Here is a 23,413-nt window from a genome sequence, read left to right as displayed (position 1 = left end):
GAGGACAGATAATCAGCTGTCTACTAGTCTTCCTCTTTATCTCAAATCCCTTTGGTGAATCCAACATTCAGGCCCCAACCTCTCAACCTATTTTCATACTTGTGCTTTGCCCAGTGCTGGCCTCCACCACTCTGTTAGAAAGCTGCATTAGGCCTTGTTGCTTCTTTCTTGATTCATCCAATACTCCTCATACATCTTTCTACCACGCTTGTTATAAATCTAGCCAACCTTCAAAACAAGTAAGAATATTGTAGCAACCATCCAACCACCCGGAGCTCATCGTCTGTTTGGATTCCATGTGGTAGCAGCCAGGACTTATTCTCTGTGTCTGAGGATCTGCAGAAGCATGAACAGACCAATCAACTGATACAGTGAAAGGACAGGACTGGACTGGACCTAGTAAGGACTAGCTGCTTGGGTGTTTTTAGTGTTCATTTTTAAAAACTTTCTCCAAACCACAAGGGAATGTCTATCAACTATTAAATAAACAGGCGTCTGGCATCACATAGCTTCAATTATACAGGTATACCCAAGGCTGAAATTCAGACAGTGAATTCCCAAATAAGCTTTAACTGGTACGTCCAAATATTTATGGATCACCCCCCCCCCTCCCATCCTCAGGTCTCATCTTCTGCTTTGTATTAACAGGTGCCGTCTCCTGCATTATAGGCAGAAAACACACCACACCACTAATCTCTTTGTGACTCAACTTTAGCCACAAACCTGCAGAAATACACATCCTGTCCCCCGTCTCAAACCATTCTGCACTTACAGTATGTCCAGGTTTGGACTGATTTCCGAACTGCAGGGGATTTGGAGAGAAAAATTTAGTATATATCCATGTCTCATTGATTCATCCAACCCTTCTCCCAGAAAAATAGATCCAAAAATACTATTTGCTAAAGAGAGTCACAGTATGACCTTTAGAAAGGTTATGTCCCGGTCACTGCATAAAATCAGTTCTTCCTGCCGTAGAATTAGTGCGAGGCCCTGCAAGTCCTAGGTAGAGCCTCTCACTGTGGATTGGGCATACTATTTGGGGCCGTGACTTGGGCGAGTCATTATGATGTGACTCACTGAGGTCACAGATGTTACTGCGACTAATCGTGGCTGGAAAAAGTTTTAGCAGCACGGATGAAAAAAAGCGCTGCAAGCTACTGCTGCTGAGGTCAGTATGGTGTTCCTTTTATTGATGTGGTTGGTGTTTTATCACCGTATTGTTTTGTTAAGTTTCCATTTTGCATCGTGTTACTGCATTAACTTTTTGACCAAGTCTTTGGACACTAGCCAGTTTCAGAAGCCATGGCAAGCATTTGTTTTCCTTTGTTTGCTCAGATTTATTTTTTCAACTTTTCTCATTTTAAATTGCAGTTGTGTGTATTTGTTCTTATCTCTTCTCTTCCACTCCTGCTTGCAACTTTCAGGTCCCTTCCTCTTCTCTCTAGAATCTCCAGGTAGGAGCAGCTCAGTCACGATACCTCTTTTTGAGCCCAACTCCAGCATTGCACCAACGGCAGTGTCAATGATGCAGACACACAGGGTGCAAATACTGCTCCTGGCCTGCCGTTGTGCTCTCACTGGTGGTGGTAAAGCAGAAGGGGAAGGGGGTGCCAATGGGCAAGTCAAACAGGCCATAAAATATTGCTCCTGGCCCATCATATCCTTTCATGGGTGATGGTGAAGTGGGCAGGGATGCCAATGGGTGAGTGGATAAGGCACAATTCTAGCTCCAAGCAAGCTGCCTCGGCTCCTTCTAGGCTTGGAGGGCCACATTTTAGGTTTTTCCCCACCTAATATACAATTCACTACAAAGTTACAAGAAGATATTTTCTATTTGCCATCTCCCGATGGTGCCTCAAAATTTTCAAATCTCCCCTTATGAGCTGATATTACACAACATAGCTGTAAAATAACCTTCATTTCTTTGAGTTTGCCCAATTCCAGACAGAGAATCAGACTTACAGGGCATAGAAGAGATACTCGCAGACTGGTAGTGGCAATTTCACTGTCTGGATCTGCAGTTAGCTTTTCTTTAACTGTTGTTAAAAACAAGAAAGAAAAATAAGTTGAAGACACCTGTCACAGGTTAAGTCCAAGAACAAAACAGCATTTCTGAGTGGAGTGGAGACTTGAGAGGGGGGATAAACTCTGCAGACCCTCTGCTCATACACTGCTGTGGAATTGTGTGTTCACAAGCTTCACTTCTTTCTCTGCACATATCAAACCAAGCAGCCCTGAGAGCAGAAACATTAACCCTAGAGTTCACGTCTAGAGGCCTGGTTTATGGTCCATGTGAGGGAGGAAGATGAAGGGAAACCTCCAGGTATGGCATTTGCTTCTATCTCCCCTCATCTGACCACAAATGGAAGCAAGTAGAGGTAAGACTGGACACTCGGATGTGGAGAGTGACCCAGTGGTTAGAGCAGTTGCCTTAGCACCCTGAAGTTGAGAGTTCAATTCCCACTCTGGGCAAGTCACTTAATATGTCATCACCCCGGGATACAAAATAAATTGCGGTAGATATTAATAACTTCTATTCCAGCTCAACCTTGCAGTTCTAGGCATAATTACTGGACATTTCCAGAGAATTCACAATCAAATTAACATAGTTGACATATTCCCTAAATAACTAACGTGGGTCTAATTTTGCTGCCTGATGAGAGACAATAAGCCTTCTAACATTTTTTATCTCTTCATCCCATTCATTAAATGAGTTCTGAGATCTCCTTGATCTTCCTACTCTCGTAATCTCTGGAGTAAAACTGCAGAAGATAGCTGTTTGACCAAATACAGAGCCACTGAATAGTTCTAAAGGAAAAAACAAACAGATAAGTTTGCAGATTAAGTAAAACAAGCAATTTCTATTAAACCCGCATAGAAATGGGAACCATTTACTACCATCTAAATTCAGAAGAATCGAGGGAAGAAAAAGTATGGGAGACAAACACCATAGAAGGCCAAGGAACCAACTCCAGGTCACAATATTACTATAGCCCTGGAGTAAAACAAAATGATCATTCAGATAAATTGGAGCAAATCCATACAAAACTTTAAATAGCAAATGATAGAATGTAAATAAAATTCATGCCTGTACAGAAAGCCAATGTGTTTCTAAATAAGTAGAAGATATTAAAATCGTATTTTGTATGGTCTAACTGTTTTATCCCCAGTAACATGATAGATATAAAATGTTACAGTAATCCACCATTCCCATAATTAAAGACTAAATAGTTCCACTTAAAAGAATTTCCAAATATATCTCAAGTTATGCATTATAAAACATTTCTGCACTTTATTTAATCTGTAATAAAAAAAAAGTACATCATTGTTTATCATAACCTCTAATAATTTTAATGATGGCACCAGTAGATAAGTCAACCGTATCAATTTCTAAGCTAGGTGCTGTTGGCTCTTTCTCCCTCCATCAATAAAATGACATAACATAATACTTATAAACCGCGTAACCATAAGTTCAACGTGGTTAACAAAAGATTAATAATCAAAATAATATAAGAAACACAAACTATTTGGCCAGGTACTTTGAGAAAAGGTAAATTTCAACTGTATTGAGTTTTAAATCTGTTTGTCTTCATCCAAGCTTCCAATACCCTAAAAATCTTAAATCCCAACCCCTTACAATGATCGGGACAAATAAAGCAGTTTTCAAACCTATCCTGAATGAATATACACGAGAAATTTGCCTACACTCTACTGCATGTGCATTTCTCTCATGCAGTCAGGTTTGGGAATCACTACGATAAACATATGCATCTGTCTTGTCTTAAGCGATTGCTTCCTTCCATATTCTAGATTTATTGCAGGCTGAAGTTTTGCATAGTAAGTCTGAAAAGCAGCACAGCAAGAGCTGCAACAGCAACAGGACTGGACGAAAACCACAATCTAGAGAATGACAAGGTGACAAAATTAATCACAATCCCGTGTCATTCTTTAGCGTCCATCTCAACCTCAGTCCTTCTACACCAGCATTCTTCAATGCTAAGCTTGAGGGTCAGTGGTTGGAAACCATCCCGTGTCATTCTTTAGCGTCCATCTCAACCTCAGTCCTTCTACACCAGCATTCTTCAATGCTAAGCTTGAGGGTCAGTGGTTGGAAATCATCCCGTGTCATTCTTTAGCGTCCTCAACCTCAGTCCTTCTACACCAGCATGCTTCAATGCAAAGCTTGACAGTCAGTGGCCAGGCTCATTCATACTCTGATTCTTCCCTCTTTCCTTAAAGAATGACATGGAGATGGTTTCCCGTGGTTATCCACAGGGATGGGAATGGTGATGAATTTTGTCACCTTGTTGTTATTGCACATAGATTTAATTGATGGAAAATCTGAGAGGATTTTAAATTTTCAAAAAATTAGCTTTGATTGTACCACAGAAAGGCAGTATATCAGATCTGTGACACTTGAAACACCCCCTTTTTAAAATTTTAAACCAAACATACTACAAGCAGCTAATGATACAGTTTTATAACACAATACAGATTGCTCATCCCCCTCCCCCACCCTTCAAGATCTCTAATCACAACTATCATTATTATCATGAATGTTATTAATCTCTCCTTTCTGGAGTCAACACACCGTTTTATACTGAAAATGTGCAAAGTAAACAGAATACATACTTAATGCCCTTGAATGGTCTGGATTTCGAATGCCTTTTGCTCGTAATCTCTGGAGTAAAACTGCAGAAGATAACTGTTTGACCAAATACACGGCCATTGAATAGTTCTAAAGGAAAACACAAACAGATAAGTTTGCAGATTAAGTAAAACAAGCAATTTCTATTAAACCCGCATAGAAATGGGAACCATTTCAGAAGAATTGAGGGAAGAAAATGTATGGGAGACAGACACCCTAGAAGGCTCTGGCAGAAGATTAAGGTCAATAAAATCGCAAAACATGAGTACGTGCATTAAGGATAACCAGTAAGAACAAGTTCCTTGAGGCTGGCTGTGCCACTGCACACTGAGATGACCAGATGCATCAGGAGAATGTTTACATTGTGGAATTTAAGAACCATAAAAAAATATTTTGATCCTTTATTGTTCAGACTATAGGTGTAGGCATTAGTTTTATCTATTTTAGACTACTGTAACATCATCTATTTAGGAGCACCCAAAAAAATTCTAAGGATAAGTCAGAATACAGCTGTTCAATTGATTTTTGGTTTAAAAAAGAACCATATTAATCTATATTATTGTTTACTTCATTGGCTGCCTTTGTAGGCAAAAGTATCATTCAAATTTTCCTGTATCTGCTTTAAGCTGATATCGGGATTGTCTCCAGCTTACCTTTTTACTCATTTTGTGTTGCATAGACCATCAAGTGAAACTAGAAACTTCTACTTATTTGCTTCCCCCCAAATTAATGGGTGTAGATATAAGACCTAGCATTTCAAGCTGGTAGGCAACAATCTTGGTTAGGTAAATGTATTCAGCAAGCTATGTTATCCTTTTGCAGTTTTCAGAAATTAATGAACATCACTTTGTTCAATAAGTTTATTACTTAGTGAGTTTTATTATTGAAATTCTATTTTACAAATATTTGTATTTTTTACTGTATTATTGTATTTTGCTCTTTTTAGTGTAAACCGCTTAGAACTTTTGGTTATGGTGGTATGAAAGAAAGTTATTATTATTCTCCTCAGCGACATTAAGCAGACATCACTGAAGATATTACAGACTAGTGTTTAAGCCCGTTACATTAACGGGTGCTAGAATATATGTCTGTCTGTCTTTTTTTCTTACTTTCTGTATCTCTCCCTGCCCCTGTCTCTCTCTTCCTTTCTTTCTGTCTTTCTCTCTCCTGCTGTCTGTCCTTCTTTCTGTCTCTCTCCCTGCCTGCTATATTTCGTTCTAATGCGCTGCCTGCCTGTCTTTCTGTCTCTCCATGGCCCCCTTCTGTCTCCCCTCCCCCAAAGCAAATCAAGATTGCTCCCAGGCCCCCTTTCCCTCTCCGTCCCCTTCACTTCCCTGTGCAGCAGCAGCAGCATTTCCCTCCCACCTTCTCCTGTGCAGCAGCATTTCCCGCCCTTCCCTGTGCAGCAGCAGCAGCATTCCCCCCCACACACACACTTCCCTGTGCAGCAGCAACATTTCCCGGCCTTCCCTGTGCAGCAGCAGCATTTCCCGCCACCCCCTTTAAATTCAGAGAAAAGCGCTGCACCGCGTTACCGCTGGCTTCGGCGTCTTCTATCCACTGCGGCCAACCCTAGTGGAAACAGGAAGTAGTCAGAGAGGGTGGGCTGAAGTGGACAGAAGACGGCGAGGCCAGTGGTAGCGCGGTGCAGCGCTTTTCTCTGAATTTAAATGTGGGTGAGCCGGCAAGGAGGAGGCTTAAAAGTAGCTGGTTTTGGTGGTGAGTGGGGGCAGGAGGGGGGAGTCGCCGGCTGTGCTGTGTTTCTCCGCTTTCCGATTTGTCTGGCCGCCGCATAAGCACTCCTACTGGCCACGGACCTACTGATAACAGATCACGGAAGCACGCAGGTAAGAGTGCACATGCGCGGCTAGGGTTTTATTATATAGGATAGTTCAGAGTACAGCTTTCCCTCCGTATTCGTGGTTTCACTATTTGTGATTTTTTTTTCTTCTATTTGCAGGTTGCCCGAACCTCCCCGGACCTTACCCAATGGTCTAGCGGTGACATGGGGCAGGAGCGATCTTCCTATGCTCCTGCCCCGTGCAGAGCCGTCATCAAAATGGCTGCCGTGAGTTCCCATTGTAGTTGCAGCCATTTTAATGACGGCTCTGCGCGGGGCAGGAGCATAAGATCGCTCCTGCCCCACGTCACCGCTAGACCACCAGATAAGGTCTGGAGACGCAGGAGTGAGGCAGGGGTGGGTCAGAGCCAGTCCAAAACTTATTCGTTGGCCGGCTATGCACCTAACCCTTGCAAATACAGAGGGAGAGCTGTACTGTCGTGAAGCTGGAAAATTCAATCATGACGCTCGGCTCCAATTCGCTAGATCATTCCTTTTAAAATCCATTTACTTGCTATCTCATTCTTTTCCACTATCCCAGACCACCTAAAGCAGTGATTTTCAAACATCCTGGGGGACCATCAGCCAGTTGTGTCAACAGGAAATCCCCAATGACATGCTCGAGAGTGTTTTCATATAAAGAAGGTAACATGCACACAAATCTGTCTTAGGCATATTCACTAGGGATATCCTGAATCCCAAACTGGCTGGAGCTCCCTCAGGAGAGGTTTGAGAACCACTGATGTAAGACAACATGAAAATCTTTGAAGACCAAGGTCTTAAGAGGAGGTCAAATGATGCTTTTTTACTGTGCTCTCAGTCAAACTCACACTGGACATTAACACCCTTTGTGAGCTTGAGGATCCTGGGACATGGTCTTTGCTTACAATAAAGCTAATACGTTTGGTGATTAGCACATCTCCCTTGATTTTTATTATGGAAATTCTTTCTGCTCTCTCCATGCTTTTATTTGAAAATCATCTTTATTAAGAGTCTGATTCAACACAATATTTAAAAGTACAAATGAATTTCCACCTGCATCAATCACATCATATAAAATTTTTTACAGATTACTGTATATCTCCCACTCTCACCTCTAAATTCCTACCCTTCCCTAAATGTAACTTTTTAACATGTTAAGGAGAATGCTTTGGAGTCATGTACACAGACAGCCTAAGAAACGTTCCATGGTGTGACTATACCTCAAATCCTGAGTGGAGTGAACAGGTAGATGTGAATTGTTTACTCTTTCCACAAATACAAGGACTACGGGGCAAGCAATGAAGCTACTGAGCAGAAGATTTAACTGGAGAAAGGCAAAGATACTTAACTGTAGCAGGTGTTCTCTGAGAACAGCAGGTATATATTCTCACACTTGGGTGATGTTGTCCACAGAGCCCAGTATGAACAGTACCAAGTGAACTGTCACTTTAAAATGTTTTAAGGCAGTGCCCACTGTGTGCTGATGCCTTCCTGCCCGATGTTGGTTTGCAGGACCATCAGTTCAGTAACAAGCCAACCAGGGGAGGTGGGGGGATTGTGAGAATATGCGTCTGCTGTCCTCAAGAGAACAGGCATAATATTCTCACATGCAAGACTTCCAAGTTGCCAGGGTCATGTCTCTGGAAGAGGTTAAACATTGAATACATAGAAGCCAGGCTGAAGGGAAAGTTGGTGCTCAGGAAGTAAAAAGATTCTGCAGAATTGTCCAAAACAACCGTCTCTTTTGGAGTTTTGTGCTAACAGCAGTAAGAGGTGAAGGGATGGACCGAGGACCAAGTAGCCACCTTGCAAATGTCCTCAATAGATGCAGAGTGGAAACGAGCTACCGAGGTAGTCACAGCTCAGTCATTGTGGGCTGTTACAAGGCCCTGTAGCGTCAGTCCAGCCTGAGTATACGCAAAGGAGATACAGTCTGCTAGCCAAGCAGAAATGGTTCTCTTGGTAACAGGAACTCCAAATCTGTTGAGGTCAAAAGCTACACAAGAGCTGGGACAATCCTCTATGAGGTTTAGTCCGACCCAATTTGCAGTCCAAGGTGTGAACATCTGCTTCCCTGGAATGGAAATGTGGATTTGGAAAGTAACAGTAACAAAAACAGTTTATAGTTTATTTTATCCCGCTTTATACAAAATACATATATAATAAAAGAACAGTTACAGAACATGTTCACGACCAGCGCTGAAACAAACAATAGGACACTCAGTTCTCACACTTCTTTTAAAATTACTCAAATTTTCCTGCTGGTGTATGTACAACAGGATCTCATTCCATTTGTGAGGCCGCCCTGGTTACTTTTAGCTTTAATTGCTTAATCATTGGAATATATAGAGCAACATGATCCACAGAGCGCAACATATGGATGAATACTATCCACTAGATATTTTGGTGTTAGTCGATGCGCACAAAGATAAACCAGTTTAAGCCAGTACAATTTTATGTAGTATTCTGATACATGTTCACGCTTCCTAATTCAAAATAGTGTCCTAACAGTCGAGTTTTGCACAATCTGCAAAGCAAACAAAGCCATTGCAGGTATGCCCCCCCCCCTAAAAAAATAAAAAAGAAGAGGTTACAATTGTGAAAACTCAATAAAACTACTGTCTGCAAAAGAGTCTTAAAATTACTCCCTGACAAATACGGTCTGAGATTACTTAATATCTTTCTGATCATCCCTTGAACATGCCCTCTAAAAAGTTAGGTGGGAGTCCACAAGGACACTCAGGTATTTAACCTCACTTGAAATCTTTATATATGTTCCTAAGAGATCAACTGAGTCAGGAATATCATTCCCAGATGCCTTATAAAGCACAGTAGTCTGTCCAGATGAAACTTAACGCTCATCTAAAACCAAATTATTATGGCTTGGCCCAGAATTGGATTGTCTTCCTAGTTCTGTAACATTAGCTTCTGGATCCCCTTTACAAATTGAGTTTTCTGCTAAGATTCTGGGACTTTGACTCCTCGCTTTCTTTCAAGGAACAAATTAATTCTGTGATTAAGAAATGCTTTTTTAATCTGCATATGTTGAGGAAGGTCAGACATCTCTCTCATCACCGTCACTTTTCTATTATAGTTCAGTCAATTATATTATCACAGCTTGATTATTATAATGTCATCTATCTCAGTATTACAAAAATCTGCCTTTCTAAATTACAACTGGTCCAGAATACTGCAGTGAAACTGATTTTTGGGAAATGTAAGTTTGATCACATGACACCGTGGCTTCAGAGTCTTCATTGGCTTCCTGTTTATTTTAGAGTTCAGTTTAAATGTGTTATTTTTAAAATTCTTTATGGTATCTTCACTCCTTTATCCTGGAATCTTTACAAATTCTCTTTTGCAAGGGGCAACCAACAATAGAAATTATCTCTCCCTTCCAGAAAAGGGATTTTTAAGTTTTCTCAACTTTGGAACCATCTTCCACTCCTTATAAGAAGCTCTGGTTCTCTTCTATTTTTTCATAAGCTTTTGAAAACTACTTTATTCACTAAACATTTTGGAAATTAATTTGTTTCAAAATTTTTCTTTTATGGTTTATATTTTTTTAAGTTAACTATTGTAAACCAGGTCAAGCTTTCTTAGAATGAAGACTCGGAATATAAAGCCAAGTATTAGATTAGATCGCTGTTTTCTGGACACTCAATTTTAACCTACTGAAGTCCATCCATTCTTTTACCCTTGCCATTAACATTTGTAACCGCTTGACTGCCCTCCCAAACTCTCCCTTAATAGGAAAAAAGAATTGTATATCATCAGCAGAGTCTATAAGAGACCCCAAATTCCTGTAATAGCCTTACTGGGTCAGACCAATGGTCCATCAAGCCCAGTAGTCCGTTCTCACGGTGGCCAATCCAGGTCACTAGTACCTGGCCAAAACCCAAGGAGTAGCAATATTCCATGCAGTGGCTTCCCCCATGTCTCTCTCAATAACAGACGATTGGCTTTTCCTCCAGGAACTTGTCCAAACCTTTCTTAAAACTAGCTACGCTATCCGCTCTTACCACAACCTCTGGCAATGCGTTCCAGAGCTTAACTATTCTCTGAGTGAAAAAATATTTCCTCTTATTGGTTTTAAAAGTATTTCCCTGTAACTTCATCAAGTGTCCTCTAGTCTCTGTAATTTCTGACAAAGTGATTTATCTACTCAGGCTTTTGTAGACTTCAATCATACCTCCCCTCAGCCTTCTCTTTTCCAAGCCCTAACCTTTTTAGTCTTTCCTCATACGACAGGAGTTCCTTCCCCTTTATCATCTTGGTTGCTCTTCTTTGAACCTTTTCTAGTGCCACTATATTTTTCTTGAGATAAAGGAGACTAGACTTGAACACAGAAGCTAGTTGAATGAAATAACACATGCATCATCTTGCATGAGGACTGTGTGGAAAAGTGATATGTTCAATTGCTCAGTTACTTCTATTAAAGCTGTTAAATGTATTTTGCCTTTACTTTTTTATTTACCTTTGTACTACAAAGGAACCAATCTCAAATGGATTCTTTCCACAGTAGCATGCTTAAGATTCTTGAAAATTATTGTATTAGCTTCAAACTTCCTTTAGATGCCTTGACCGGGCCACCGAAGCCTCTGATGTTAATATCCCTTCTGCAGCAAACAGTGATGAGATGATTAGAGGAAAGCAAGTACAGAACACTGCTACTCATTGCCTTTTAATCCTCTTCTCCATTAAGTTGTGGCATTTGCTGCCAGTACAGAGCTGGGTTTAAAATGGTTGCCAAGTTTCTGGAGAGCAGTTCAGAAACATGAAGTCTGGTCAACCTGAGATAAGAACATAAGAAGTTGCCTCCACTGGGTCAGACCAGAGGTCCATCGCTCCCACGGTGGCCCATCAGGTCTATGACCTGTGAAGTGGTTCCTGACCATTTCAATAACCTACCTCTGCTTCTATCTGTACCCCTCAATCCCCTTATCCTTTAGGAACCTATCCAAACCTTCCTTGAACCCCTGTACTGTGTCTGGCCTATCACAGCCCTCTTACTCCCAGGAAAAACAGGGAAAGGAACTTACAAATATCTTCAGGGACCTCTGCGTCTGCCTTACTATTGTGTCCTTTATGTGCTTATTACCCTCATTTGTTATTCTTTTTCATCTTTATTTTTATTGATTTTTCAGTCATCTATTGCAACATCAGCTAATATAATATACATACAAGAAAAAAATGCCATTGCCAACAATTTCAAACAGAACATATAGAAACAACTAAACATCAATTCTAGCCCTGGAGAAAGATGGTAAAATTCTGCCACATTCCAGAAATTTACCTTTAAAAGGAGGATACGCCCTGCTCATATATCCCCAACTCCCAAATCTCCATGTATATCTTATTTCCCTTTGTATACCAGAGGTTTTGAGAGACCCACTTACTCTTCCGATCTCTGCAGTCCATGAGACGACAATGGTGTTTGGTACAGTCGTAGACAGTCGGACAAGTGAGGTAATGTTGATTGGTCTGCTAGGTCGCTTTGGTTCAACCCCATTTTTGGTGGGTGGGAGATAGCCCTGAAAGAGTGCATTCATTTCATCAAATATGTGGGGGTTAATATTCCACACTACTGCAACATTTTTAACAGATCTCCTTGGCTAATCAGTCTAAGTGATGGAAAGAAGGCTTTTCTCCCTATGGGGCACAAACACCAGGATACATTTGTGGACACAGAACACTAAGGGCAGAAAACAGCACATTCACATTGATCCTGAACAGTGCTAAATGTTGGGAGGTAATGTCCCTACACTTAGGATATAGTACAAATAATCTAAGTGCACCTCTCCCTGAGACTAGGAGACTGACTTGCTGGATGCATATACATTGACCCACGTTAACAGCAAACAAGCTACTGTGCTTAACTGAAGACAGGTACTACATTTCTGACGCCACTTCCTTTTGCCTGCATCTACGCTCCCACCCCACTATCATCTCCATCATGAGCCATAAAAATGCAGGAAACTAAATACTCACGGGAAGATTACAGGGTTTTGCATTCACTTTCACACAGAGATTAGGTGGGAAGTGGTCTTCTTGTGGGCAGCTAGTTTCTGATAAACAGAACCTAACAACAGAGGTTTAAATAAATTTCACTGCTCAATGACCTCAAAAAATATATATAGGCAGCTTGAAACTCAAGGAAATGTAACCAGATGTGAAAATGAAACTCAGGCTAGAAATGCTTCTGTAGAGCAAATTACATGCCCTGATTCTCAGGAAGCACCAAGCTGCCTCTCTCTCTCTTGAAATGTGTATCAATTCTTTGTAAGTTCACACTTTCAGGCTAGCCCTGATGGAGTGCAAGGTCTGGGGCAAACAGGAGAAAAACAGCAGCACTTCTTTACCTGGGTCTGTCCGTTTCAATCTGAACATGCAGGTCCAGGGTCCCTTGAGGCTTCAGGCTGTGCACTGTTCAGACTCTAGAGAAGAGAGCTCCATGGAACAGGAATGATGGAAATCGCAGGGTTCTCCCTTCGGGTCACGGTGATCCCACAGGGTTGGAAGCACCTCAAGGAGCTACAATACTCGTGCACCTCCTTTTCATGCCTTCCAGCCGCATTCGCCCCTCTACCAAGCAGCGTGCAGTGCTCCATGCTGTCAGTAGTTGACTCAGAAGCCTTCCCTCCAATGTCAGAGAGGGTCAGTCACATGCAGCATGTAGGGCCTGTGGCTGGAAGGCAACAGCTGACCTGGATGGCTCTAGTATAGTCTTGTGGGAGGGGGCACCAAAGTAGTTGGGCCACAAAACATGCGCGTTGGACCAAGGAAGGGAGAGGGGGCATGAAAATGGAATAGAGGAGGGTACACGTTGGGACATGGGAGGGGCACAAACTTGGGACAAAGGCTGGAAGGAGGGAGGAGGCACAAATTGGGGCAGGGGGTATGAACTTCAGACAGAAAAGGGAGAGAGAAAGGGGGGCACAAACTTGGGACATAGGATGGAAGGATGCTGAGGTGGAGGTGGAAATAGAAAGGGAGAATTGTTGGGCATGACTTTGTGAGTGAGTGAAAGATGGTGCACACAGGGAATGGAAGAAAGAGGAGAATTTTTGGGCATAGGGAGAGAGAGGAGTGACGCACAAATGAATGGGGAAGAGAAAGATGAGAGAGAGAAATGTTAGATATGGTGATGGAGAGAGAACAATGTCACAGATTGAAAAGGATGTTGGACATAGTGGTGGAGGGAATTGAGGGAGAGATGTGGCATGGTGCTGGGGAGGGGTGATAGGAGAAATGTTGGGCATGGGGCTGAAGGGCAGGGGTGAAAGATGCTGCACATGATCCGGGGGATGTGGCAGTAGAGGGGTGGGAGAGATGCACATTGATTTCTCTCTCTCTCTGTCCCCACTCCCTTTGCAGCAATGATGGGAATGAGATAAAGAGATGGTGGACAGTGAGAGAGAGGGAGACTTGTTGTACAATGGGGTGGAGAGAAGAAAAAAATGCTGTTCAGGAGTGGAGAAGGGGAAAAGAGGGAGACTGATCCAGGACAGAAGAGACTGAGGATGCTGTACAATGGGAGGAAGGGAAGAGAGGGAGAAATGCTGGACCATGGTAGGAGGAACCAATGGACAGCAACAGAAGATGGGAAAGACGACCAGAACTCCTCTTCACCAAGCACAGCAGTCGCTGGAGGCATCCCTGAGCCACTGAGGTGCCAGGGTCTGTGACTCAGGGACGCAACTGCTGCCTGCTAAGCTTGGCAAAAGAGACTCCTGGCCATCTTCAGAGAAGTTCTCAACTGACATAGTTTGAAGTATTTATATTTAAATTAGAGGCTCTGGCATAGAGCCGTATTCTTCCCAATTAATATTTCCAAATTAATAAAGTGCCTTTGCTTATTTGTAAATGAGTCTCTACCAGAGCCTTTAATTCAGTAGCATAATTAAATGAAATAACTACTGAGAAAGGTAAGGTGCGTGGCTCCTATCGTCAATCCTTCTTGGGCCCCTATATTAATTCTGTGTCTCACTGGGCTCATAGTTCGATCCTTAACACTTTGAAGATCTAACTTCCCCTTGTTTGAGGTTTTTTATTCTTGACACACTGGGAGGGTTTTCTAGACGGCTGGGTTGCTTCCCCTGAGCTATAATAACCTCTTTTTATTTCTTCTCTTCTTCAGTTTGCTTGCTAGGTTGACAGTAGGAGGATCCTAAGTGGTTGCGCCTCTGTTTCCTTTTTTCTTTCCGGGCCTTGGGCTATTGGTTGCTTCCTTTCTGCTCGTACTGTGTCTGGGGTCGTTGGGAAGGGGTTTACTGTATTCTTCGATGTTGATGATTTTCCTTGTTCACAGCATTGCTCATTCTTTGTTTACTTGCTGCTGTTGTATTCATTTCATCGATAAAAAAGATTTACACTAAATGAAATAACTTCTTCTGAAGTTTATATATAGGGACAGGCGGGGACGGGTTTGATTTTTAGCGAGGACGGGTTTGATTCCTGTCCCCACACAACTCTCTACTCTAGAGTGAAGCCAACAGGCACAGCAAAGAAGCCCTGCTCTCCTGTCAGTGGAAGGGGGAAGAACAGTATCGGGTTGCTTATAAATGAAATCCAAAACTAGAAACAGGGTATATGAGGCAGCTTCAGATAGGAGGAGCGGATAAATGTTCTATGTGTGTCTGTCCTGAGTGAAGAGTCAAGCTTTCACCCGTTTCCTAAAGTATAGAGTCTTCTGTTAAGTATGAATATTTGTACTCTGCCTACGAGAGCCATATATTTTAAACTATGAAAGTCACTACATCCCAACATCACTCTCCACAATTTTTACAGTCTGCATTTGTAGTAGATGACTCAAATTCTTCAAAATACAGCCCTACATACTCAGCACTTTCTAGCTCCAGTCATATAACTATAATTTACCTTAGCTGGACTTGTACTGTGAAGTCACATTTGGTCCCTGTGATATCCCTAGAATAAAATGACAAGAGCAAATATCAGTTTTAACAGAAGACACAGACTATTGGGGATGAAAATAGTTCCTGCGGGAGTGTACCTGCCTGCCAACTTTAACTTCTTGGGATTCCCAGTTTATATTCTTTCTAATTTGTCATCCCTTGTTCTGTATTTGGTGAGAATCTTTACCAGTGTGATAATAATGGCAACTTGGAGGAAAAGCAGAAAGGGTGTCAGGGAGGCCCTCCTTTATTTTCTTCCCTGGGCACCAGCAAACACAATTACTTACCGTAACAGGTGTTATTCTCACACATGGGTGACGTCACCGATGGAGCCCCAGTACGCAACTTTAAGTTTTAGAAAGTTTGCGATCAGCCTGCATCACATATGCACGAGTGCCTTCCCGCCCAACATAGGTGCGCGGTCCCTCAGTTAAGATAAGCCAGCTAAGAAGCCAACCAGGGGAGGTGGGAGGGTTGTGAGAATATCTACTTGCTGTCCCTGGATAATACCTGTTACGGTAAGTAACTGTTCTTTATCCCAGGACAAGCAGGCAGCATATTCTCACACATGGGTGACCTCCAAGCTAACTAGAATGGGATGGTAGGAGAATTGGCCTTTAAGAAAATAAATTTTGTAATACTGACTGGCCAAAGTGCCCATCTGGTCTGGAGAAAGACTCCAAACAATAATGCGAGGTGAATGTATTCACTGAGGACCAAGTGGCAGCTTTACAGATTTCCTCAATAGGAGTAGATCTAAGGAAAGCTACAGAAGCTGCCATAGCTCGGACTTTGTGAGCTGTGACACGACTTTCCAGGCACAGTTCAGTCTGAGCATAGCAGAACAATATACAGACTGCTACCCAGTTGGAAATCGTTCTCGTGGACTTCGGTTCAAATGGAGGCTTCATTAATCTGGAAAGAACCATATTAAGGTCCCAGACCACTGGAGGAGGTTTGAGAGGTGGTTTTACATTGAAAAGTCCTTTCATGAATCTGGAGACCAAAGGATGAGCAGTAAGAGGTTTTCCCCCAACTGGCATGTGCCAAGCTGTAATTGCACTGAGATGGACTCTGATAGATGTAGATTTGAGTCCAGAGTCAGACAGATGAAGTAGATAATCCTACACCAATTCCACTGACAATGAAGTTGGATCATAATGATGAAGGAGACACCAGGAAGAAAATCGAGTCTACTTTTGTTGATAACATTGTTGAGTGGCTGGCTTCCTGGAGGCATCAATAATATCGCGAACAGGCTGAGAAAGATGTAATTCATATGAATTCAGTCCAAAACCTAGTTGTCAGGTGTAACGACTGCAGGTTGGGATGTAGAAGAGATCCTTGATTCTAAGTAAGCAGAGTAGGAAAGATTGGTAGAGGAATTGGCTCCCTGGTGCTGAGCAGAAGTAAAAGGGAGAACCAATGCTGCCGGGGCCACCGAGGAGCAACGAGAATCATGGTGGCTGACTCTCGTTTGAACAGTCTTCAACAGGCCTGTCCAATCCAGGAGAAACGAATCTGATTCCAGATGGTGAGGAGAGTAAAGTCTGGAGCAAAACTGGGGTAACTTCTGATTGTGGGGAGTCACAAATAAACATAGAAACATAGAAGATGACGGCAGAAAAGGGCTACAGCCCATCAAGTCTGCCCACTCTGCTTACCCACCCCCTGTCTATGCCCTAATGACCCAATTTCCTTATCTTGACCCTCGTAGGGATCCCACATGGGTATCCCATTTATTCTTAAAGTCTGGCACGCTGTCTGCCTCGATCACCTGCACTGGAAGCTTGTTCCAATGATCAACCACTCTCTCTGTGAAGAAATACTTTCTGGTGTCGCCATGAAATTTTCCACCCCTGAGTTTGAGCGGGTGCCCTCTTGTGGCCGAGGGTCCCTTGAGAAAGAAAATATCATCTTCCACTTCGACACGTCCCGTGAGGTACTTAAATGTTTCGATCATGTCTCCCCTCTTCCTACGTTCCTCAATAGTGTAGAGCTGCAATTTGTTCAGTCTCTCTTCGTACGAGAGACCCTTGAGCCCCGAGATCATCCTGGTGGCTGTCCGTTGAACCGATTCAATTCTGCGCACATCTTTACTGTAATGTGGCCTCCAGAATTGCACACAGTACTCCAGATGAGGTCTCATTTTGGCCCTGTACAACGGCATTATGACTTCAGGCTTTCGGCTGATGAAACTTCTATTGATACAACCCAATATCTGCCTTGCCTTAGATGAAGCCTTCTCCACTTGATTGGCAGTTTTCATGTCTGCACTGATGATTACTCCTAAATCTCGTTCTGCTGAAGTCCTAGTTAAAGTTTCTCCTGAGGAGTGCTCCATTGAGTAAAGATGAGATGGAGAGTCGCAGAGCTGAGAATCCATTCAAGAGGCTGAAGAATTCTGCTGAGGTTGTTTGCCAGGGAATTCTTCTTCCCTTGAATGTAGACAGCCTTTAAGAAAATGCTGCGAGATGTCACCCAAAGCCAGATTTTCTGAGCCTCCTGACATAACAGAAGAGAGCCTGTGCCTCCTTGCTTGTTTATGTAGTACATTGCCACTTGATTGTCTATGCGAAGGAGGAGGACTTGAGGACTCAAGAGGTGCTGAAAAACTTTGAGAGCATAATATATCGCTCTGAGCTTGAGGAAATTGATGTGAAATTTCCACTCCCTGGCAGACCAATGACCTTGTGTTAGAAGACCCTCCAGGTGTGCCTCCCCAGACATAAGGAGATGCATCCGTTATCATCACCTTTTGGGGAGGGGGATAAGTGAAAAAGAAGATTTTTGGATAGATTGGAGAGATCATCCACCACTGAAGCGACTGCTGAACAGATGATGTGACAGAAATATGTTGAGAGAGACGATCTGTCGCTTGAGACCACTGAGAAGCACGCTTCTTTGAACTCAGTCACAGTTTTACTCTCCAACACCTCTCTCGGGAGCGCATTCCAGGCATCCACTACCCTTTCCGTAAAGTAGAATTTCCTAACATTGCCCCTGAATCTACCACCCCTCAACCTCAAATTATGTCCTCTGGTTTTACCATTTTCCTTTCTCTGGAAAAGATTTTGTTCTACGTTAATAACCTTCAAGTATTTAAACGTCTGAATCACATCTCCCCTGTCTCTCCTTTCCTCTAGGGTATACATATTCAGGGCTTCCAGTTTCTCCTCACACGTCTTCTGGGGCAAGCCTCCTATCATTTTTATCTCCCTCCTCTGGACCGCCTCAAGTCTTCTTACGTCCTTCGCCAGATACGGTCTCCAAAACTGAACACAATATTCCAAGTGGGGCCTTACCAATGACCTGTACAGGGGTATCAACACCTTCTTCCTTCTACTGACTACGCCTCTCTTTATACAGTCCAGCATCCTTCTGGCAGCAGCCACTGCCTTGTCACACTGTTTTTTCGCCTTTAGATCTTCGGACACTATCTCCCCAAGATCCCTCTCCCCGTCCGTGCATATTAGCTTCTCTCCTCCCAGCATATACGGTTCCTTCCTATTATTAATCCCCCAAATGCATTACTCTGCATTTCTTTGTATTGAATTTTAGTTGCCAGGCATTAAACCATTCCTCTAACTTTTGCAGATCCTTTTTCATATTTTCCACTCTCTCTTCGGTGTCTACTCTGTTACAAATCTTGGTATCATCTGCAAAAAGGAACACTTTTCCTTCTAACCCTTCAGCAATGTCACTCACAAACATATTGAACAGGATTGGCCCCAGCACCGAACCCTGAGGAACTCCACTACTCACCTTTCCTTCCTTCGAGCGACTTCCATTAACCACCACCCTCTGGCGTCTGTCCGACAGCCAGTTTCTGACCAAGTTCACCACTTTGGGTCCTAACTTCAGCCCTTCAAGTTTGTTCAACAGCCTCCTATGAGGAACTGTATCAAAGGCTTTGCTGAAATCCAAGTAAATTACATCTAGCATATGTCCTCGATCCAGCTCTCTGGTCACCCAATCAAAAAATTCAATCGGGTTCATTTGGCACGATTTACCTTTTGTAAAACCATGTTGCCTCGGATCCTGTAACCCATTAGATTCAAGGAAGTACACTATCCTTTCTTTCAGCAACACTTCCATTATTTTTCCAACAACTGAAGTGAGGCTCACGGCCTGTAGTTTCCTGCTTCATCCCTGTGACTTTTATGAATAGGTACCACATCCGCTCTCCTCCAATCCCCAGGAATCACTCCCGTCTCCAGAGATTTGTTGAACAAGTCTTTAATAGGACTCGCCAGAACTTCTCTGAGCTCCCTTAGTATCCTGGGATGGATCCCGTATGGTCCCATCGCTTTGTCCACCTTCAGTTTTTCAAGTTGCTCATAAACACCCTCTTCCATGAACGGCGCAGAATCTACTCCATTTTCTCATGTAACTTTGCCAGACAATCTGGGTCCTAAGTAAACATATTTTGTACCAGCATATTGGACCAAACACTTACAGGGATAACTTAATAAGAAAGTGGCTCCCATTTTTATTGTTTCCTCTCTCATATTTAAAAATAATTTCCTACTTTCTTGAGTAGATTTTGTAACATCAGGAAAAATCCAAATTTTTTCTCCCAAAAACAAAGTTTGGGAAAAACGAAAAAAAGTTTTCATAATCATATTTAAGTCCTGTTCAAAAACCAATGAAACTAAAAAAGTGCCACAATATTGAATCTCTTCTTGTGAAGTTTCTAAAATCCCGGTAATATCTTTTAAGTCCAGTTCCTGTGGTTTGTCTGTTTGATTATCATTGTTGTTTTCTGGTCTTCTAGGAAGATAATAGATCTTATTTATTGGTGGTATCAGTTCCTGAGGAATTTTAAGATTTTCCATAAGATACCTTTTAAAAACAGACACAGCAAGTTTAGGAAAATTTAGTACCTGCAGATTCAATCTTCTATTGAAGTTTTCCAATTGCTCTATTTAGTTCTGGATAACAATTCTATCTTTAACCATATTAGCTGAAAGAGCTTGGAATGAAGATATTTCTCTATTAACTTGATCAAATTTCGTGTTGTTTCTAACTGATTATTTTGTACTAAGTTTGACAAGTCATCAAGTTTACTCACAACTTTAGAAGTATCATCAGCTGATTTTGTGACTGCAGTTTCAAGCCTCTGAAGCACTTTCCATATATTATTTAAAGTTACTCCTGAGGAGTCGGTTCCCTCTGCTCCTAAGTACGATGTTGACTCAGCGTCCTGGGCTGTGTGGTCACCCCCACCATGTGATAGCATCGAGCTACTCGAGGTCTCGGCTATCGCACGTTCCTCACAGTCCTGCGCTGGATTCGATGGTAGCCTGGCTGCTGGGGGGGGACAGTGATGTCTCAAATCACAAGGCTTCGGCGTCTCCTTCCATCGGTGCTACAGCGGGTATACTTCCCCCTCTGAAAATGACCGGTGAGCTTGTGACAAACTGGTCCATCTGCAATTGGAGGGATCTACCCGAAGAATGCCCTTGTGTTTGCTATGAGGCATACCTAACGTGACCATTTTTTATTTTCATCAAAACGGGACATCTATTAATATTCAGTCCCGCCCCCAATCCTGCCCCCAATTTCTTCCATTCATTTTTCATGTACACAAAATACATTATTTCATAATGGTAACTATAAAATTTTAAAAATCACAAAGCACCCTATACGCAGAGAAAATTAATTATCATTTATATTTGGGGGGTTTTCAACGATGTCACCTCAGTAATTATAGAAAAATAGACAAATATAGTGCAAAATATGTTCTTGAAACCGACACATTTTGATCACTAAATTGAAACTAAAATTTTTTTTCCTACCTTTGCTGTCTGGTGATTTCATGAGTCTCTGGTTGCGTTTCCTTCTGACTGTGCATCCTATCTTTCATTTCTTTCTGCACCCAGGCTCAACAATTGTCCCTTTCTATTCCCTCCCTCCTTCCTTCCTATGTCTTTAATGCCCCCAGTGCCTTCCTATGTCCTTAGTGTCCCCAGTGCCTCCTTCCTATGTCCTTAGTGTCGCCAGCGCCTCCTTCCTATGTTCTTAGTGCCCCTTTCTAAGTCCTTAGTGCCCCCAGTGCTTCCTTCCTATGTCCTTAGTGCCTCCAGAACCAGTGTCAGTTCTCCTTTGTACCTTTGTTCCAGGTCTCCCTCTCTCTCCCTCCTCTGTTATGATCTTGCCTCTCTCTGCTCTTCCTCAGGGGCTCTCCCCCCTCTGTCTGTGCCTCTCAAAGTCCTGCTTCTGCCTCCTGTCTTTCCCCTTTGGTCTAGGCCTTTATCTCTCTAGTCTTTCTTCTACTTACAACCCCCCCTGCCTTTTTCTCTCCTTCCTTCATCCCTCCTTCCTATATCCCCTCACTGCCTTCCAGCCTTTGTCCCACCCCCTCCCAAAAAGCCTGCCGGCCTACCTCCCCCAAAGCCAGCCTGCCTGCCTACCTCCCCCCCCAGAGCCTGCCTGCCTGCCTCCAAAGCCTGCCTACCTACCTCCCTCCCCCAGAGCCAGCCTGCCTGCCTACCTTCTTCCCCCCTACCGCGGAAAACAAAAACCTTCCTCCAGGCCTGATTTAAACTTCCCCCCGGTCCACCGCCGCTGCTCCTCTGCTTACCTCCCCGACACTAATCGTGCCCAGAAGCCTTCTTTCCGACGTCGGAGAGGACGTTCTGGGCCAGCCAGGCAGCGATTGGCTGGCCTGGAACGTCTTCTCCGACGTCGGGAAGAAGGCTTCTGGGCACGATTAGCATCAGGGAGGTAAGCAGAGGAGCAGCGGCGGTGGACCGGGGGAAGTTTAAATCGGGCCTGGAGGGAGGCTTTTTTTTGGTGCGGCAGGGAGGGACAGGAAGCGATCACCTGTCCCGTTGTTCCCGCACACAGCTTTGGGACGCTATCCCTGAAAACGGGACATTTTGGCGTCCTGAAGCTGTGTGTGGAGACAACGGGACAGGGGATCTGAAAACGGGACTGTCCTGTTCAAAACGGGATGTATGGGCACCTTAGGCATACCAGTAAGTCTGACTAGAAAAATATAATGAAGATGCAGGGAAAGACGGAGCTCCAGCTCTCACAGTGTCATGCCGCCGCCATCTTGTTCTCCTTCTTCAGCAGATCTTTAGGAGGCTGATCATAATCCAGAGCCTCCAGGAACTCCTTACTATGCTTGGAATCCGCTTCTAGCGGGATGAAAAGATCTTCAGACATCTGATGGAGAAATTTAAAAAGAGAAGATCACTCAGACAAAGCAGGTCTTTGAGGGGATCATTGAGGTGAATCTGAGCCAGAAGAGTCCTCATCTGCAGTAGAAAGTGGTTTCTGTTCTGAGTCTCCAAATAAATCTGAATTCTGTATGGAATGAGGATGGTGTGGAAGACTTGGTGTCGAAGCCTTGAGACGCTTGGTCTTACGAGAGTGCTTCCGGTACCATACCGAAGTAACCTGGATGTTCGAGTCGAGGACAACTGGTGCCGTGTAGATGGATCAATCGTCTCCCGTGTCAATGGTCTCCACATTGGTGGAGCATCAGAATGAGGTGTGATCTGTGTCATTCGTTGCTCAGACTGAACACCTGGAAAGTTGGTATCGACATGGCCTGGATAGCTGGTGTTGACGTGGCCAGAATTTAAGTCGGCACTAACATTTGAAATTGCTCACCCAATTCCTCCCAAAACAAATTGTCAATATTTTGCTTGAGGGAGAGCACTGGTACCGCAGGCTTTTTAACCGGTACCATTGGTGCTGCGCACCGGTCCAGTGATGAGGAGGCCGATGTTGAGGCACTCACCGAAATCACTTACGGGACTTTTTCGATGATGGCATGTCTCGACTAAATGCCACTTTGACCTGAGTCCCAGATGGGGTAGGGGAAGGATTCTTAGTCGGCATACCCACTGGAGGTTGCACCACCAGAGATGTTTCTGCTGGTGTCGATTAGTGCGGCGGCGCCTTGGTTGGTGCAGATGGTGTTGGCTCCCCCTCCATGGCGACACTGAAAAACATTGTTGTTGAAGAATGCAGTATTTTAAAGTCCTTTTTTTTTTGAAGTGATGAACAACG

At 43.3% G+C, this 23,413-nt stretch overlaps 1 protein-coding gene across 6 annotated transcripts in view; it reads right to left on the bottom strand.

Annotated features, from left to right (window-relative positions):
• PIAS1 (protein inhibitor of activated STAT 1) overlaps positions 1-23,413 on the bottom strand; it is an 80,865-nt gene that overhangs the window by 11,526 nt on the left and 45,926 nt on the right. For all 6 annotated transcript variants that reach the window (XM_033919537.1, XM_033919539.1, XM_033919540.1 and 3 more), the window contains 5 exons: positions 15,351-15,398; positions 12,462-12,552; positions 11,870-12,004; positions 4,633-4,738; positions 1,963-2,036 (listed from right to left, as the gene is read on the bottom strand). In XM_033919537.1, the coding sequence (XP_033775428.1) occupies positions 1,963-2,036; positions 4,633-4,738; positions 11,870-12,004; positions 12,462-12,552; positions 15,351-15,398 (454 nt within the window). The remainder of the gene's footprint in view (positions 1-1,962; positions 2,037-4,632; positions 4,739-11,869; positions 12,005-12,461; positions 12,553-15,350; positions 15,399-23,413) is intronic.

The sequence above is a fragment of the Geotrypetes seraphini genome, chromosome 14, assembly GCF_902459505.1.
Source record: "Geotrypetes seraphini chromosome 14, aGeoSer1.1, whole genome shotgun sequence".
NCBI classification, from domain to species: Eukaryota; Metazoa; Chordata; class Amphibia; order Gymnophiona; family Dermophiidae; genus Geotrypetes; species Geotrypetes seraphini.
The sequence above is the reverse complement of the archived record's forward strand: the minus strand, read 5'-3'. Positions and strand labels throughout refer to the sequence as shown.